At 37.2% G+C, this 18,474-nt stretch overlaps 1 protein-coding gene across 2 annotated transcripts in view; it reads right to left on the reverse strand.

The window, feature by feature from the left end:
* The window catches only part of LOC138019509 (FACT complex subunit SPT16-like), a 42,942-nt gene that overhangs the window by 17,384 nt on the left and 7,084 nt on the right, over positions 1-18,474 (reverse strand). The window contains exons 6-23 of one of the 2 annotated variants that reach the window (XM_068866321.1): positions 18,026-18,094; positions 14,699-14,776; positions 14,423-14,509; positions 13,999-14,066; positions 13,191-13,296; positions 12,076-12,142; positions 11,254-11,344; positions 10,599-10,672; positions 9,121-9,233; positions 8,918-8,983; positions 8,225-8,266; positions 7,106-7,168; positions 5,385-5,414; positions 5,054-5,128; positions 2,426-2,469; positions 1,432-1,514; positions 1,143-1,213; positions 706-770 (exon numbers count right to left, since the gene is read on the reverse strand). In XM_068866321.1, the coding sequence (XP_068722422.1) occupies positions 706-770; positions 1,143-1,213; positions 1,432-1,514; positions 2,426-2,469; positions 5,054-5,128; positions 5,385-5,414; positions 7,106-7,168; positions 8,225-8,266; positions 8,918-8,983; positions 9,121-9,233; positions 10,599-10,672; positions 11,254-11,344; positions 12,076-12,142; positions 13,191-13,296; positions 13,999-14,066; positions 14,423-14,509; positions 14,699-14,776; positions 18,026-18,094 (1,292 nt within the window). The remainder of the gene's footprint in view (positions 1-705; positions 771-1,142; positions 1,214-1,431; positions 1,515-2,425; positions 2,470-5,053; positions 5,129-5,384; positions 5,415-7,105; positions 7,169-8,224; positions 8,267-8,917; positions 8,984-9,120; positions 9,234-10,598; positions 10,673-11,253; positions 11,345-12,075; positions 12,143-13,190; positions 13,297-13,998; positions 14,067-14,422; positions 14,510-14,698; positions 14,777-18,025; positions 18,095-18,474) is intronic. The other variant, XM_068866322.1, reaches the window with a different exon arrangement.

Consider the following 18,474-nt stretch of genomic DNA (forward strand, 5'->3'; position numbering starts at 1 on the left):
ACCGTCAATCACAAAATTCTTGATATGTCAAAGAAATATTGAAAAAGGAGCAATAAATTTGCTCAATCATAGTTGATAATGAAATCCAAAGGCTGGTGCCGGTGAAACGGAGAGAACGAATTCTGTATTGGGTAGTTCACAACAGACAGAGCACGTACTATTTAAGCACTTCAAATTCCATGACTTTCCATGCCCTTTTTTCATGACCATACGTTTAACTGTCACGTAAGAAATTTTTTAAACTATCCTTATTTTAGGATATTACTCAGATCAAAATTAATTTGAATAAATTAAGAGCCTGATTCCGCCAAACTTCCGATTGTTTGATAGAAACTCGCCTTTATTTCATTTTATCCTCGCTTCGACAACTGCAATGATTAATTAACCATTTATAATTATAATTTTCCGTGACTTTCCATGACCGACAATAAAATTCCACAACTTTCCAGGCCTGGAAAATGAAATTCTTAAATTCCATGACTTTCCAGGTTTTCCCAGGCTCCATTACCAGCCGCTGTTTTGGAAAACGAGCCAGCGCTCACTCCCGAACTCGAGTGAGCGGCGGAAATCGAGCCTAACGTTTTCCATGATCCGTACGAACCCTGACAGATCATCATTCAGTGAGTGACGTGTATAATATGAATGGACAGACGAAACTGGTTTGAAATAATCGGAAAAAGAGTCTTTTGAAATTGCTGAACCTACCTTCCTGGGCAAAAGAGGTTAATTCGAAGATAAGTGTATCCACCTTCGTCGCTCGAGCTGATGTTCTGCAAATTAGAAAAACCCAGGGGCTGGTTGCTCGAAGCCTGGTTAGCGCTACCCGTTTGCTAGGAGGCATTAAAACCTATAGGTTTCCAGGGTATTTAACGCTGGCTAGCGCTAACCATGCTTCGAGCAACCCGGGCCAGAGTGATAACAATAATTAAATTGCCCCTATAACTTCGTATATTTTCGTTTTTAACTTAGGTAAATCTCTCCGGCTAGAGCAAACGTTGACCTGCATCGATCAACCGTAGACAGATACAGGTTGCCTAAGACAAAACTTAGGCAGTCTAGGGAGTACAGCAAAAATGTGTTTGCCTTGAGGCAAAAGATTTAACAGTCAACAATACAGTAGTTATGTCCAGTCCTATTCGTACCTTTATAGTGGATATGTGGAAAGGAGTAGCGACTCCAAACAGTGGTAAAACTACAGCCTCATACTTCTTGTCTGAATGAAAATAAAATCAAAACAAAACAAACTAAATTTAAACGTGAAAGACGCCATTGTGGCTTTGTAAGTATGCGCAACCCTTGATGACTTTCGCTTGCTTCGGCTTTTCTGTATGCGGCTATAGACCTGTTTATGGCAGAAAATGCAGCTACAGACCCGTAAAGAAACAAACGAGAAGACAAAACACAGTCATAACTACTCTACGAATCTCTTACCCACAAATATCTTGTGTTCTCTGACGTCGTTTTCGCGAGGAACTAAGGACGCGTGTTTGTATGCAACATTGGAGGGTTTTACTCTGAAAATTCAAGAAAGGAAAACAAAACGTTCTAGTAAGTCGAAAAAATGGAGAAAAACAACAACGACAACAACAAGAAAAACCGACAACAATGCTTGCCTATTCTTGGGACCATCACGAGAATGAAAGATAATATTATAAAGGACACTAAGAACACATCGCTTTTTTTACTGCTCCTTTCTTCCGCGAGAGAGGTTGCAAAATCAACAGAGATGGTGATCTTTTCAATAACGAGTTTAAGAAAGGAAACGACAACGTCTATAACTTAGCGCTATCGAAAGTAGTATTCGCGATTATTCCGTCTTCTTCATCTTGTACAATACGGGCGAACTATCCTGTAACAGGATGGGTTCTTTGACGTTGTATGTGGAAGAAGTGTGGCCCAGTAGTTATGGCGCTTGCCTTGAGATCCGGGGATCCCGGGTTCAAGACACGTTCTGGCTTTGGTGAATTTGTTCCTGGTAATCCCTGGTTCAACTTCTTAGCTGCACTTACAAATAGCCAACTGGCTTGCTTCCGGCCAGTTGGGATTCTTAACAGTTGTTGTTGAATGTTCTGTTAGTCGTCATTGTGTTCCATTGGCCCTGAAAAGCCTCTATGGGGAGTCGTCAATTAAGATGTATTGCATTGTATTGTATTGTATTGTTTGTTTTGCGAAGTAAGGCAAAGAAATAATGTACACGGAAATTCGTGCTTCACGAGTATTTTTACTTTTTATCATATTTTTAGTTTGTGGCGCTTTTCGTTGCCGTAGGCGTCGTCTTTGCTTAAACTCCCCAATGATGCAACAAGAAAAAAAAGCTAGGGACACTTTTTTTATTCCCAGTCTCTTCACCTCCACAAGAAAAGCAAGTGTGCACAATGTGACCATGCACCAAAAGTCAGACGTCCGTGCGCGCAGGCGTACTCACTTTGCGTTAGGCTCTGTATCTCCTTTTGATTCCAAAAGACGTCTCTATGGTAACAAAAGGGAAGCACACAGTTATTATTAGGGACTTTAAAATCTACGACGGCCACATCGACGAAAACGTCACTTCCAAATAGAACGTTGCACTATCGGTAAGTTTTTCACGATAAGTCTATCTCGTTCACGTTGCACAATGTGGACGAAGTATCTTAAAAATAAATTGGGTACGAGCGGTTTCAGAGTAAAACTACAGAATGACAGGTTCACATTTGTACGCTCGCGTTTTCGTCAAAACCTCAAATTTTGTGATTTCACGTGTTGTTGTGGACTAAAATGTTGTGGACTAAAATGCGCGCCCCGCACGTGCATTGTTGGTTTGTGGCGTAGATCTTAAAGTCCCTATTGGCTGTAGACGAGCCTCAGTGTCTTTCATGTTCATTAAGGAGAGGCAGAAATGGAATTGGTTAATATCAATGAAAACCGTGACGACCAATATTAAAACAAAAAGCTGTGCCTAAAAGTAGATGGAGTTAGTTTCTTAAGAAAGTGGTGCTTCGTCAGTGGGAGAGTTAAAGTGCTACTGTGATCAAATTTTTATCCCTTGAGTTTTTTGGTTTATCACATAGAGTACCATGAAACATTAAAAACGCTGTTTACCGTTTGGAAATATCTGCATTGGTTCCAGAGATATTTAAGTTTGAAAAATGTGTTAAATATGCAAATGAGAAGGCTAATGACGTCATTCACCCAACCCAGTAGAACATCAAGAATATAAATTGAGCTATCTCGGTCAATTTGCAACAGAGACCATTGAAACTTGGTGAGCTGATAGTTCTGAAGGCAACACACCTACGACTGTAAAGAAATTGGTTCCCATGGCAACTCACTCTTTTCCAGTCCCCTCCAACCTGATTTCAATATTTTGGTGATCTCAGGCTAGAAATACATTAACCAAGGCCACAAGCTCGACCTAACATCTTTATATGCTGGCAGGATCATGCAGATGAGGCACCATTTGCAAATAGAACGCCAAAGGTGGTCTGCAAAGCTTTTAATATCAGGGAGGTCTGGAACCCAGTATGTTGCCATGTAAACAAAAAATGTATGCTCATATTGTGGAACACATTTACTAGAATCTTAGTGCAAAGAACCAAGTATTTCTGATACAAATTGGCTGAGATATCTTTCTCCATCATACTTGATCAAAATTTGGTAGGGTTTATGACGTCATCACTTGGCTAATTTGCATATTAAAAAAACTTGAATATCTCCAGAACAAAAAGAGATATTTGAAAATGGTAAACAGCATTCTTCTTCTCGTACAGACTACGTGTTTATGTGCCAAAATGGCTTCGATAGGGAAGATTCAAATTTCGTCACAGTAGCACTTCAAGCACGAAAATTTGCTTTCAACCAAAGGTCAAATTGCTAGTGTTGCAATATAAAATGGCCTCACTACAAAATTGCACGATCGAAACTCACGGCTACACGGTTATTAATCGTAAACCAAAAAGGTACGTGGGTAGTGGATATTAACTCCAGCTTTTCATGTTTTTTTCTTTTTCGCAATAATTCGCTTGCTTGTTTGGTATTCTCTGCTTGGCAAGAGTACCAAAATACCGATTTGTGTTAGTTAACGTGAAGATACACCACTTTTACAGCATTAACCTTAAAAAAAAAATACAGATAACTTCCTATTTAGTTATTCTCTTGTCTTTGAAAAACGAAAGACGAGTTAGTGGTAACAACAAATACAACCGGCGGCTATAGACCCAACTACCGTTTATTCATGTTTTTCATTCACAATAAATTATGCTGAACCCCTCACCAGATTTATCCAACATATCAAATCTCTTAATTGCGTGTGTTATGATAAACGCGTTTTGACCGAATCAAGCACTGCCTCCACTCTCAATAATCCACAAACCACGCAAAAAACAGTGTTCTTTACTCACCTTTACATCGTCAGGTTCAGGGATCCTTTAGTGCATTCAAACATTTTCTTTACAATTATTATGAAAGGCAATATTAGGAATTTTGCTTATCACCCAACCTCGTTCCCAGGGTCTGTAAGGGAGACCTTGGGAACGAGCTTACTTATTACCCTCTGTCAATGACTGCTCCCAAAGAGGATAAAAGTGTTATCTCCTTTTCTCCTGTTTTACGCTCAGTTTTAAAAGCCTCATTTGCCGAGGTGGTATAGCATTGTAAAACACGTTATCCTAACTTTCTGAAATTGTAACTAGGGGATGTCATCTACATGTGTGTGTCCCCCATTAGATTCCATATGACTACCAAGCGAAGTAAAAACATAATTCAACCACTTCCTACTTAATGTAATTTGTGATAAGCCTTATTAGCACACATTACAATAAATTAGCAACAGAGACCTGGCTCCAGTCCACTTGGAGAGCCACGTGCCCGCGTTTTGCATTTTGCGGCGAGTGCCCGGTTCTGGTGCATTGGTCTTCTCTTTGTCACAAAGTTAAATGTATCAATATTTTTGTACATTTTTGCAGAGCTAAATAAGAGGTACAGTGGCTTGCCTGGCCAATTCACACCCAGAGATCATTAAGCTCGAGAGCCCGGTTGAGTAGTGGAGGCAAAATGTTCTTGAAAATATAAATCAGACCTTTGCTTCCTCATGCAACTGCTCCTTAAGCTCCAGCTGATGTTTTTTCCTTCTTTCTTCTGCAGTCATTTCAGTCTGTGGCAACAATAATAGCAAAATAGGCCTAAATATCTATAGCTCAAGATTAAAATATCAAACAGCAAAACAAAAACAGAAGCAGGATACCTTAAATTTTAACAAAACTAATGGTTATTCAGTTAATTCTATTTTAGTTTGTTTATCAAACTATAAATTCTGTTTTATTTTTAAGTTAATTTAATTTGTTACTTTTTATATATTAATTTTATTGATTTATTTGAAAAAAACAAAGTTGATATTATAAATGTCTTACAGCGGTTCCTGAAGTTTTCTGCTCAGAATACTGTGGGGGAAAAATGAGGACAGGTGGTAAACAAAATACATGTACCATACTGGTAACGATGTTGAAATAATATTCCAAGTTTTAATAGTCAATAATGATAATGACAATAATGTGTGTAAAACCAAGTATACTTCAAAGTGACAATAATGGCAAAACTAATACAACACTGAACAATGCCGATAATGGGAAAAAAGAGGCAAAGAAATAAATGGAAAAAGAGAAAACCGAACGACGAAAACATGATGAAAGCCATTAATGGCACACTGGCAGTACATGTCATGAATGTGTATGCTGGCAAAACGTGATTTGGAAGATTTGGACAGGACAATGTTAAGGAATGAGACCTTTCAGGAAAGCAGGCAAGTGACAAAAGATTATATAACAACTAAGAAGACGGAGAAAGAGGATAAAAGAGCTTTGAAGATGTTCTAAAGGATAGGAAAGTGAGGGGAGTGATTTATGGCAACAGGAACAGAATGAATCGATAAAACAAAATAATATATGAAAGAGAAATTATAAAAAGTGTGGCAGAGGAGGCAATAAAGAAAATTCTGCCTGAGGGTACATGTATGAAATGAAGAAGTGAAAGGAAGGAAAGGGGAATTAAAGGCAATGAAAGTTATGCAGGGAAAGGGAACATCAAATGAGGTCAGAGAGAAGAAGACATCTCATTTTGGAGGACAAAGATACAAACGTTTTTCTGGTTAAAGCAGGGGGAAGACATTGGCCAATCGAGCAGCATGATTTTGAACCAAAAAAAATTCACAAGAGCGTTAAATCTTTAGGTTTTAATTAGGGAGAAGTTAGGACAATTTTATTTCTACATGTACATGCAATAATTATATTTTCAAAACTGTAGTTTCATGACAATAATAAAAAAGTATTCTCGTTTGTCTCACGATTTGGTCACTTGAGATGTAGATCGTGACGTTTCAACTACACACTGCTAGTCTTCATCAGGCGATGAGGTCGACTGGTTACACGTCACCTTTAAGCAGGATGCTCCGCTTTGATTGGTTGGTTTTCAGCAGCTGTGACTGGTGCATTTCGATCTTTGCTGTTTTGATGTGTTGTTCCTTGGGCAGTCCACTGTCGTACGGTTCTCCAGCCTGTTGTTGTGTTTCTTGATCGTGGGCATCCATGCTTCCGGAATTTCTATTCCATTATCCCTGTTGATGTTGTTAGGGTGAAGTCTTACATATGTGAATCGCCTCTTTGACCCTGCGTGCGTACCAATGAGGACCACGATCAATAAACTTTACTTTGTTCCAAAGCGGGTTGTGTCCAGTGTTGTTAGCGTGAGACAAACGAGAATACTTTATCATTATTGTACTTCACCACAATGAAAAAGAGCAACCTTTTTTACGACATTACAATGTAGTTTCTTAACTTTGATCACTTTCACTACTCCGCTATTAAAATAATATTCCCCTGTAAGATGCATTGACAACCCCTACATCCACTCTTCTTTAACCCATTACTCCAAGGAGTGATAAAGAGAGTGAAAGATTTTACTAGGTTTTATGCCATATGCCATAGTAGTAGTAACTCAAAGCTTTACAACTATTAACAATAAAAATAACAATAACAATAACAACAACAACAACAACAACAATAACAATAACAATAATAATAATAATACATGTAATAATAATAATAATAATAATAATAATAATTAATACTATTCTTACTCTTGTTCTGCTTTCAAGTAATGCTCCTTTTCCTTCTCGACCCAAGAGAAGATCTTCTTCAGCCTGAGAAGACAAAAAAAGTAAACACCACAAAAAAACTCCAGTCAGTGCATTGCAAGAAAGTGATGAGGTTGACAAACAAAGTGACAAGGTGACATAAAAAGAGCTGAATAAAGGTACTACAATCACACTTCAGACAGTTCTTTGCAAAAAGCCAGTGTAAGTTCTTTGGTAAAAGTTCAACAAAGTTGCTGATACCAAACCAATTACCTGGATAAAGATGTTTTACAGAGTCAATTTATTTTAATTAACTTTCAGCGTCAATAATGTTATTTGCCAGCTAAGGGTTGGCCCATATTACAAAAAACTGTGACCAAGGTCACTCCCTCTCTCTCTCTCTCTTCCTCTCTGAATCACTTTTTTAATTGTTTACTTCCACTGTGCATGATAGCTAATGCAGTAAGCAATTTACAAATTGAACATTCCAATGAGAAATATTTTTACTTGAATTCTATTTCCACACCTATTGTCTGATAAAAAAATCTGTTTTGAAACACTTACTTCTGTATGTAAACAGATTTGGTGTCAAAAAATTGAAATTTAAGGTCATTACACAAGCTCATGCAACCAGGGCTAGGATTCTGCCCAGGTTGGCAGACAAGATAGAAAAATTCTGCCTGCTCCCAGAGCCAATCAGATTGCAGGATTCGCAGAATTCCGCTTGCTCGCACATTGAGAAAGTTACCTGTACATATCAGCACGCATTTGTACAATGTACAGTAAATCTGAGTCCCCAATACCCTTGCCTACTGTACTCTTCTTTTAGCACCACTTTGACTGTCAGTCTCTTGGTTAAATCATAATGTGTTTCAAATTGTCTCTTCAAGGCCTTTTCTCACTTGGCCAAAACATAGATGCACATACTGATATGAGCACAAGATAAATTCACACTAGCAGCACATAATATTATTAATATCTAGCAGTGAAAAAAATGCTGTAATAATCATGATTGCTCTGCAAGATCATGTAACTTCTCCTTTTCGTTTCACACCCAAGTTTCTTTGCACTTAATTGCACCTGTTTTGGGTGTCAGAGTGGAAAGCACACAACACAACAAACCTCTCCATTTTCCTTTTGATCATCTCCCTCGGATTCTTCATCCTTTCATAAACAAGGCAAAGGGAACATTATCACTAATGTACATGTAACAAGGTAAGAAATTGTGTTGTCGTGAACATAAATGTAAATTTTGTCATCATTAAAATGTGATCATTTTAGAGACCCTGACAAAGCCTACAAACATCTCACAAAATATATCACTTAATATATCACACAAGTGACATTCTAGCGGATGGCTTAGTTACAATTATGAAAGAAACTAAACTATTTGGGAATCAAATGAGACTTGCATGCACACTGTATCACAAAACGTTTCCTAATGCTAAAAGAATGAAGATCAAAAAGAATGAATAGGGATTCAGGAGAGATCACTTTTATGATTTAATAGACAATGTACGTGTACAAAAATGTGTAATGAACTGTAACGCAAATTAAACAAAAAAGGGAAAACCCAAACAAACAACAAAATAGAGTAAAACGATATAGCAGTATAGGAAAGAAAAAGCAGAAACCAATGAAAGAGAGTCTTGAAAACCAATAGGTTCACATGTACATGTACGGCATAAAAACATGACAGTTGTTCTTTGAGTTACATATTCCAAGTAAGAGGTTCATCACAGTTACACATCACAAATACATTAATTTACATGCAGATCATGCTCCATACACTGGCCAAACCTTACAAACACAGACCTTGAGGAAGATACCAATATTTGCAATCTTTTTCTTAGCTAGAGTGAGTAATGTGGCAGGTGAGTCCTGAGAAAAAAAAAAAAAAAGAGCTATTACGCATATTGTTTTAACACTTCTAATTTACTTTACACACGTTGTCCTGTAGAGTGTCATTCACCTCAATCTACACATGACATATTGTGTGTACAAATCACACAACCTACCTCATTAACAAGCACAGTATCCCCTACAAAAAGAGCATAGCTTTTGTTTTCACTTTCTTTGGCGTTCTCGTTAACCAGGCCAGAGAAACCAGCATTCACATTGAAAACCATCCCTAAAGACAACCAAGATTAATATACTGTACATGATGTAATGGTGTTTCATAACAAAAGTTGAGAAGCTTAGTGTTACCTATTAATTTTACTAACTGACAGTGAGGTCTTTATGGAAAATCTCAAACTGGGGAGTATCAAGTATTTATGAGTCAATGAATCAATGAATCAATGCAGTTACCCTAACCCATATAATGAAAGCTAAAATTTCAGAGAGTGCTTAGGCCTAATCACTGAAACAAGGGCTTAGGCTTAATCAATAAATTATTGCTACGTGTATATTGACTGTGCGTCTCATTGACTCATGACTCATTGACTCATTGACCATTTGACTCATAAATCATGGGACCTCCAAACTGGGGGTTTGTCACATTGACTTACCAACAGTGTAGTCAATACAGCAGAGCTGTATTGTTATGAACAATTCAGTAATCCTTTCACACAAACATGACAATTTTATTGTTACATGTGCTCATACAAATTTGAAAACACAGGCCACAACATGTATATAATTTATCTACTGTCACATGAAGTTCATGAAAAATCCTGGCATCCTAAGCTCTGCAAGAACTCCCAACACTGTGTTGGAAGCTGTTGTTGTGGTGTGCAAACCCTACAACAACATCCAACAATGTAAGGACATGCAGTGTATTATGGGGAGGAATGACCCATAAGACTTTGTAAACTTACAATTTATGCATGGCTACCTCCATGGAGACCATAATGTAATGTGTGTGTATGGCCCCAACAAAATTAATGTTGGAAGAGCTAAGGAAGTGCACTTCAAATACTACGCTTCGGTGTTCACAGAACAAAAGAAATGTTGGGAGTTGTTGGCTCAAAAGTTTGACCAGTTTCAAACTTTTTGCGACAACTCCAAACAGCACACGACAATATGCAAAAGGGTGTGCAAGTGGACCCAACATATACATGTAACACCCAACAATGTTGCGTCCATTTGCACAGGGCCTTATACTTATCAGTAAGTTACCCTGGGTATATGTTGTAGTTAAAAAAATTTCAGACTACTTTGTTTTTCACTTTCCTTTTGTAGTGTTTGTGACATAAGTTTAACATAGACCCCAGTGTACTACAGGTAAGGAGCTCATGGAATGAGATTAAAATCTGTTGAGTTCATGTTTGGTTTGATCCGTTGTTTCAAAGGTTAAATCCTCTTATTACACCTTTGTCTACAACACATACAAAAGGCCGAAAGCCAGAAGGTTTCATTCTTTAGGGGAAACAAAACAAATGTGATTAGGGAAATTTACAATGCATAACCATTCATAAACCTTATTCAATTCTGCCATTTTTGATATAATATGATTAAGAATAGTTATAAACTACAATAATCTGACTATCCTCACCTTTCTTAGCTAGATGGGTGTTTTTTGAAGTTATTAAAAGGGAGCCTTCCCTAAATTCTATACCCATTCCAAACCTTGAAGGAAATATTAAAAAAATGCCGACTTTTAATAAAGATTTAAAAAAAAATTCAACAACAACTACGTACATGTAGATGTCTTGTTTCCACACAAACTTTTGCATGCATGGCAAGTTATTACTGCATAAGTATACAATAATATACATGTATATCATTGACAGAAATCAGCAAAAGTTACATGTACTAATGAACTGTTCCAGGTACATGTAGGTTGCCGCCAAACTTCTCAAACAAAGACAAAGACATGAAGAATCAGAAATAGCAACAAGTTTTCTTACATGATAGTGAGATCACGTTGCACAGAGCAAAGAGGAACCCGTCACAATTAAAGAAGCAAGCTTCTTTTTGTGCTCACTGTATCATTACCTTGCAAAGAGGCTTTTTTGGCATACGTGTAGCAACGGAGATACATGTAGTACCTAAAATTCACTGTGAACCTGTCACAAGAAGAAGGGGTAGCCAGGTACATGTACAGTAGTACCCTTTTCCCTATAATAACGTCAATGACTGTACATACTAGTTTCAGTTGTACAAGTACTTTTCACATGACACACTTTATTTAAATACTTTTAACTTACCCTACATTTTTCACAAAATTGGCTTGGAAATCAGGTTTCTGTTTTGTAACATGATCAAGAGCAGCATTATATACATCACAAAGTTTCACTCCTAAAAATCAATAATTGATTTAAATTCTAATAAATTTAAATTCTAACACACACATGCAATCCTACAAACTCTCCATGTCTATGAAATGTTTATGCACTTGCAAATGCAAACATCACAGAAAAAGAATAATTTAGGTCAGCATATTGATTGGGCATACACATACACATATTTGAGAATAGGATGGCAGAAAATAGTTTACACAAAGAGAAATATGAACAGTAAAAATTGGACTTGAATAGTAACAGTGTTTTAGAAATACAGTGTAACCTAGTGGTACCAGTAAGCCAAGGTTATATTGGATTGTGTTCGATACCAATTCATGGTAAAACATACATGTACAAGGGTGGACCTGTCTCAATCCCAGGCACTCTCTCCTATGTCATTTGCCCCTGCAAAACCTGCAGGGATGCCAAACGTGTCTCAGGATCAGTCGGTCGGTCAGTTGGTTGTCTAAAAAAATCTCTTGATACCGGAATCTGCATGCATTAGTACTGAGTTTTCCTACTCATTGAACGCAATTAATAGCAAACAGGTGCAGAACATGTACATCCTGCCCAAAAATAAAAAGGCATCAAAACATTTCATTCAGGAAAAAAAGGGTGTTATTATAAATTGAACCCTACAAAAAAAGGTTGTATAAAAGGTACAAGTGTAACCTTGTCAAAGGTTTAGCGTGCTTACTTACATGTATGCTGAATGGGGTTTAAAAGGAATCTTAACACAACTCTTACCATGTCTTAATTTGTCCAAAATAACATCCAGTGTTGCAAGAAGTAGATTGTAACTGTCTTGTTGTACCTGCAATAAAGTTACCACAACAGAATTACTCAGTAATATTAAAGTAACTAAATGTACACAGGTACATGTACATACAAGGCTGCTGCCTAAAAAAATTTTCTGGGAGCCCTTCGGCCTTCCAACATTAAAAGTTAGTAGCCCAAGTCACTTTTTCAAGAGCCCACTCTGACAATTAATTAATTCTAACTGGGATCAAAATTAATTTACAAGAGAGTGAGGATGAATCAAGTATGGCACCCATTCGGGATACTTGTTCAGAAATTTGGTGACCTGCGCTCACAAATAAGGTGCCCCAGGTGACCGGGTGACCATTAGGCAGCAGCCTTGGGTACACACAATAAACAAAGGCATTATTATCAAGACAAAGAATTTAATAATTATTACTGTACTTTTCAATAACTTTAAAACACAGCTTGTTTTGCCTTAACAAATGTAATTCAAAGTACACGTAACCATGTTGATGAGTGTGTCAAACTACAGTACATGACATTTTGTGGACAATGAAATAGAGACAGTAACTACCTAGCTACATGTATAAGTTTCATTATCTAGCTTGATATGGTAGTTACAATTGCTTAGCAATGACAACCACAGTACAAAGGAAGAAGGATTCCTAAGCTGGAAACAAAGCTACAGCCTCCACACATAACACCGCTCTCAACTGATACTCTTCACATTCATGACCCACTGAACTTATTGCGGCGAGATGAGCCACTTATCTTGTTTCCAGTGTCCCACTGGCCATGTTTTATTGTAAAGGCCAGTAGAGAGAAATTAATGCAATAAATGCCTAACAGTAGGCAGATATTCACAGGTACATGTACAAGTATTATTCAATATGAAAAAAAGACGCTTACTAGATATGAGACCGAGTTAAACACAAACTGTCACGCTTACATGTACAATACATGTTGCTCCTCCATAAAATGTAAAGATGTACATGTATGAGTTTAACATTCATGAAGACAACAACAAGGATGTCCATACAACACAAATCTTGGTTCATTCCACTATGAGAGCAATTCCACAATCCATACGTGTACTGTACCTCTGTTGGCTCATACAGCATTGTCCTCACAATGTTTGAGCAGTAAAACTTGTATCGTACACCAAGGGAACATATTATTGTACCATAGTGAAGCTTCTCATCATTGCTGTAAGAAAATGAAAAGCATGGAAAGGATGATAACAACAAAATGTCAAATTCCTTTTCTTTCGAGAAATCTCAGACAAAGTAACTCTGTAAAACAATATATGCAAGACTTGTACATGAACACACTGTAATACAATTATAAAAACCAATTTAAGAAAACTCAAACTTTAGAGCAAATCAACTACGTTATACATACTGCAGTACACCTTTGCAAAAATAATGCTGGCAGAAATAGTGAAATACATTATTATTCCACACTATTATAGCATGTTGACAATATTTTCCTCAATACCATATTACAGCTTGAGCTCTAGCTCACCCAATAACGCAGTAACATAAGCACTGCACTGCCTTTATGCCATGTTTGGGAGGAGCATAAGTGAGCAATCAAGTGTACGTGTATGTACATTTGTACGCTTAATAGTGATTCAGAAGGGAAAAACAGTTTTTTTCAACACTGCAACATTAATACTATCACGTTAACACTTCGAAGACCTTTCCATTTAACTCAACATTTATTGAACATGACATTGTGTTTTCTGACTAAAACAAAGAGAGAATGATAGTGTTATCACCGGATAATAAATTGAATGTATGAAGATTAATGTTGGACATCAACATGGTAGCCGTTTCTTTGTGTAAAGAAACCAACATGGCCTTTGTGAGATCATGTAAAAATGAAGGATAATTATTTCAGCAATACCTGACAGCACTGAACTTTAGCGTAAACTTTCCACCGCTCTGCACAATGGGTGAATAGCACATCTCCACCTTAAAATAAAAAAAAGAACTTTCAAGTCAGTCTTTAATTACCAACATCGATCAGACCTACAATCTTGGACAAAAGTCTTCGGAAAAATTCTAGCTTGAGCATCATTTGACATGTACTCACAAAAATACATTGGTCCTTACCTTACCCCCCCCCCCCCCCCCCTCCCCAATACCAATGTTGATAATATGATGCAAAATAATGTGCCTCATAACTTACCTCATAATTTACCTCACAACTTACACCTGTACATTGTAGCCACTTCACTTTTGCAGACAAAATAATTAACAACAACAACAAATACATTTTTAAATAACATAAAATAAACTTAAAACAAAAAAACGGAGGTAATTTGTACTTGACTGGAATCCATCCCAGGTTGTAGAAATTTCTTGGAATCCAAGGCTGCTTCAATCCCATCAGCAATTTTTGAGTGTTTAACTCTCTAGGAGTAGATAAACTGTATTATGGTATATTCAATATTAACTTTTAAAAGTACTGGTAAACTGTTCAGAATCTTGTTGGTGTACATGTAAAGAGTGTCAACTTGATCAATACATACAAAATCTATGAATACATTTTGCATGCAATTTAGGTAACCAATCTTGGAAAAAAATCTATTAAAAATTAATACCTTTTCATCATCGACGATTTCCATTATCTGTTTTTTGAAGTATTTTACAAAAATCTCAGATGAGACTTGTGCAGCTTTCTATGGCAAATGACAACAGAATTATGTCAATTTCACAAAATTATCATTTCAAAAAGGATAAAATTACATTAATTTTGTCTTTTCCAAGCACTGAACTACCCTTGTAATGTCATTGTAACACAACTTAAGTTGACCTTTCTTCATGACATCATAAAAGGCAATTGAGCTGTCTCGCAAGTAAAATGTAGTTAATGGATCATGGCGCTATTAAGTTGCCAAGGTTACAATGTAGTAAGCACTAAGGCTTCACAGAGGCATTCTACAGCTGTAGCTTAAACTTTCCGGGTTTGTTCTCGCTCAAGCAGGTTATTATGACCACAACATTGGTGTTTTTTTTCAAAACACTATTCAAGGCTAAGCTTGCTCGTAGTACAGGTCTGCTGACTGGCTACACCAGCAGACATTTGCCTATAGCTACATGTACATGTATAAAAGCATACATTAAACTATTTTGAGGTAATTTTATGTTCTGTTGTTCAGCATCATTAGTACTCCATGAACATGTGTAATTTTTATTCTCTCCCTCCCTTCCCATGGAGTCCAGCTGCAGGTTGGGGCCTTGTTATAGCCACTGATTAGAAATAAAGTTGGGTCACTCCTGTGTGGTGTGGTAAATTTCCCAGGGGTTTCAATAAGTTTTTTGGTAAATGGCTGGTTTTGTGAAGTACATGTAAGCAGCTGTGGCAAGAAAGGGACTGTGAGATCCCTTTTCCCTAAGGAGTTCTGGCATGCTCAACCAGAAAATTTTGAAATCTACATGTACAGTAGGAGCTCAGAAATGGCATTTCAAGCAATCTAGGCAACCACATCACTCACAAATATTTCTTAACACATAGTAGTTGCACATAGCCAGGTTAGAGAACAATTTTTTTGCAATCTCGATCTCTTCTTGAAATATGACAAAATATCACCTCCAGCTGCACACTATCTTGTGTCTTTCATTTTTGATAAACAACACATGGAAAACTGGAGGGACCTAGTGAATGTGCAACATTTAGCACCAGTCTTTCTCCTGTACTCATCCAACATGGCACACTACAAAGAATCATGTTGGCAAGAGGCTAAGGCGAACGGAACTACATGTAGGAATTTACAAAAATATCCAACGTCGAAAAAGAAGCAGAACATACAGCAAAAGGTTTCTTGATATTCTAGTTGTTTTACAGAATTAAAATAAATGGATCAAGCTGAAACGGTGAGAAAAAAAATCTTGTAACTTATAAAGGAAAGTAGGCAGCAAAAACTTAACGACTAGCTGGAGGAATTCGCCGGTTGCCAGCTTCTAATGAAAGCTCTGCTTTTCCCAAGCTTGTTGGCTCCATTGCCTTTTGAATATTGCCTGCAAACCAATACTTTTCCAATCCAGCACATGCTGATTTGCATTCAGCTCACAGTGCTGAGGAGATACATGTGAGGTTCCTTTGTCACAAAGTCACTGGTAGTCGCACAGGCTATTACCTAACGTAAGGCGGTGCTCCCTCATTAATGCCAACTTGAGTCAATGTTAATGTTCTTGTCTATATAGTAGCTCACATGTTTAACATAAAACATAACACATTAACGTAAAATAAATACTGTAAAAATAGTCAACAAACAAATCATCTTTTTGTATTCTACATGTATTATAAAAAGGTTATTGAAGTACTGTCTTGTCACCTTTACATAATTACACATCACACAAAATTTTGCTTTCACTCTTTAGCTCACATTTTCTTTTCTGCAAAAATACAAAACAGCTGCTTTTGATGTTAATATTATTTTGGGTAGTAGCCAAAACACAGGGCCGGGGCCGGGCTGGGGTCGGGGTCAGGGTGTCTATTTTTTTTCTTCAAAATTTTTTCGTTTCAATTTTTGTAGTTATTCTCCCGTACTGTTATTTTCTAATGTTCGGCATCTTTCCTTCATCTATGTTGGAAATTAGTCAAAAAATATAAGGAATGTACGGAAGCTTCGAAGGGGACATCCTTTGCTTTTTTCGAAAAGAATTTCCAACTGAAATATAATACGTTAAACCCTGTGATTCGCGCTTCGCGCGTTAAGTTATGTCGCTTAATTGTTTTAATGTATGCAACTATATTTGCAATTTTATTTACCACAGCAAGTTTGCATGAGTTGAAAGGTGACAACTAATTAGAAATTCAGAAATATATACATGTAAATCGAAACAAACTGCAAACGCGCAAATTAAAGACAATCAATAGAAGAAATCAAACCAAAAGATCGTGTAGATTAGAAGACACAAATTGTAATATATTCAAGAAATCAGTTGCATTCTTCTTTTAGCCTATCGCCGGCATTCCAAAACATTAATCTACTTCTGTAATATTTTACTTTCAGTCGACTAGTTCAACGACATATCGATCGAGCAGCTAGTATGAATAAAAATCTGAAAATCTACAGAATCCTCAGTGGCGTGATCTCGCCTTAAAGTAGTGCCTCGTACGTAGGTGCGAATCACCTACAGTGTAGAGACACTGAAGACTCGCTGAGCTCCACATTTTAAAACCACATTTTAATGTTTACTGCGAAAGAAACGTCTCTGCAATAAAATTAAAACAAAACAAAACATAGCCATAATTCCACTATGGTCGTCACGCACACATTCTCAGCTTGTTTTCGCAAAATAATTTTTCTAAGTGTGGTTGTGCTTTTTCTCGTAAAATTGGATTCGATCCCTTGAAGTCCGAATAGAATTGGCTAGCAAGTTCCTGTGCGACTGACTTTACTACAAACCGTTTGTGGTAAATCAGACAACAACATTGACAACAACACGAACAAACAAGCAAAAAGAACGTTGCATGACTGCGTGACGATCATCGTGGAACTGTGGAACTGTTGTTTTTCTTTTAACGAAGTGAATATTACGATGGGACTCTGTCTGGCAGTTAGCGTGTATTCCATAAACTCCAATTTTAGCAATTTCGGAAATTCTCTTAATTTCGAACAACAAACTTCGATTGTCGGAAAGACAAAAAAGCAAAGTACGATTTTAAGAAAAACTAAAATGCCCCTTAAGAGCTTTCATAGCTTCCGTAGGTTCCTCAATTTTTTTGACTAATTGCCACCATAAATGACAGTCATTCGAGAATGACGACAAAATGAAACAAAATTTAGGAAAAGAAGACACCCTGACCCCGACCCCGACACCGACCCCGACACCGGTCCCAGCCACGGCCCCAGCCCCGGCCCCGGCCCCGGCCGTGGCCCCCGCCTCGGCCCCGCATTTGGATACTACCATTATTGTGATACCTTGACATGGTTTAGTTCTTGATCTTCTCTTATTGACATGAGATAAGCTACAGGACTACTGACATCAACCTGTTAAGGAAGTGAACAATAATATTGTTTGGGGGTGTGACTGTAAGTTTTATTATTGATGTATGTACAGTAACGCTCAGAAATAAGTTAACCGCAAAACATGTATGTATTCATATGTGTAAGTGTGTATAACCATACGCGTATTCGCATTTACGCCTATTCATGTATAAAGATACACTTATAATATGCGTATACCGAAAAACGCATCTGCCTCATTAGCTACACTGTAGCTTATTCTTTGGCTATTGTTGGCGAGTAATTGTTTTAAAGAATCGCTTGACAGCACTAAAATAGTACTGTACATGAGAATGAACTACACGATGAAGACACGCGTTTGTAAACAGTTGTCGTGTTTGGAATACGAACCCACGGTTCATCTT

Source organism: Montipora capricornis, chromosome 10, assembly GCF_036669925.1.
Source record: "Montipora capricornis isolate CH-2021 chromosome 10, ASM3666992v2, whole genome shotgun sequence".
NCBI lineage: Eukaryota > Metazoa > Cnidaria > Anthozoa > Scleractinia > Acroporidae > Montipora > Montipora capricornis.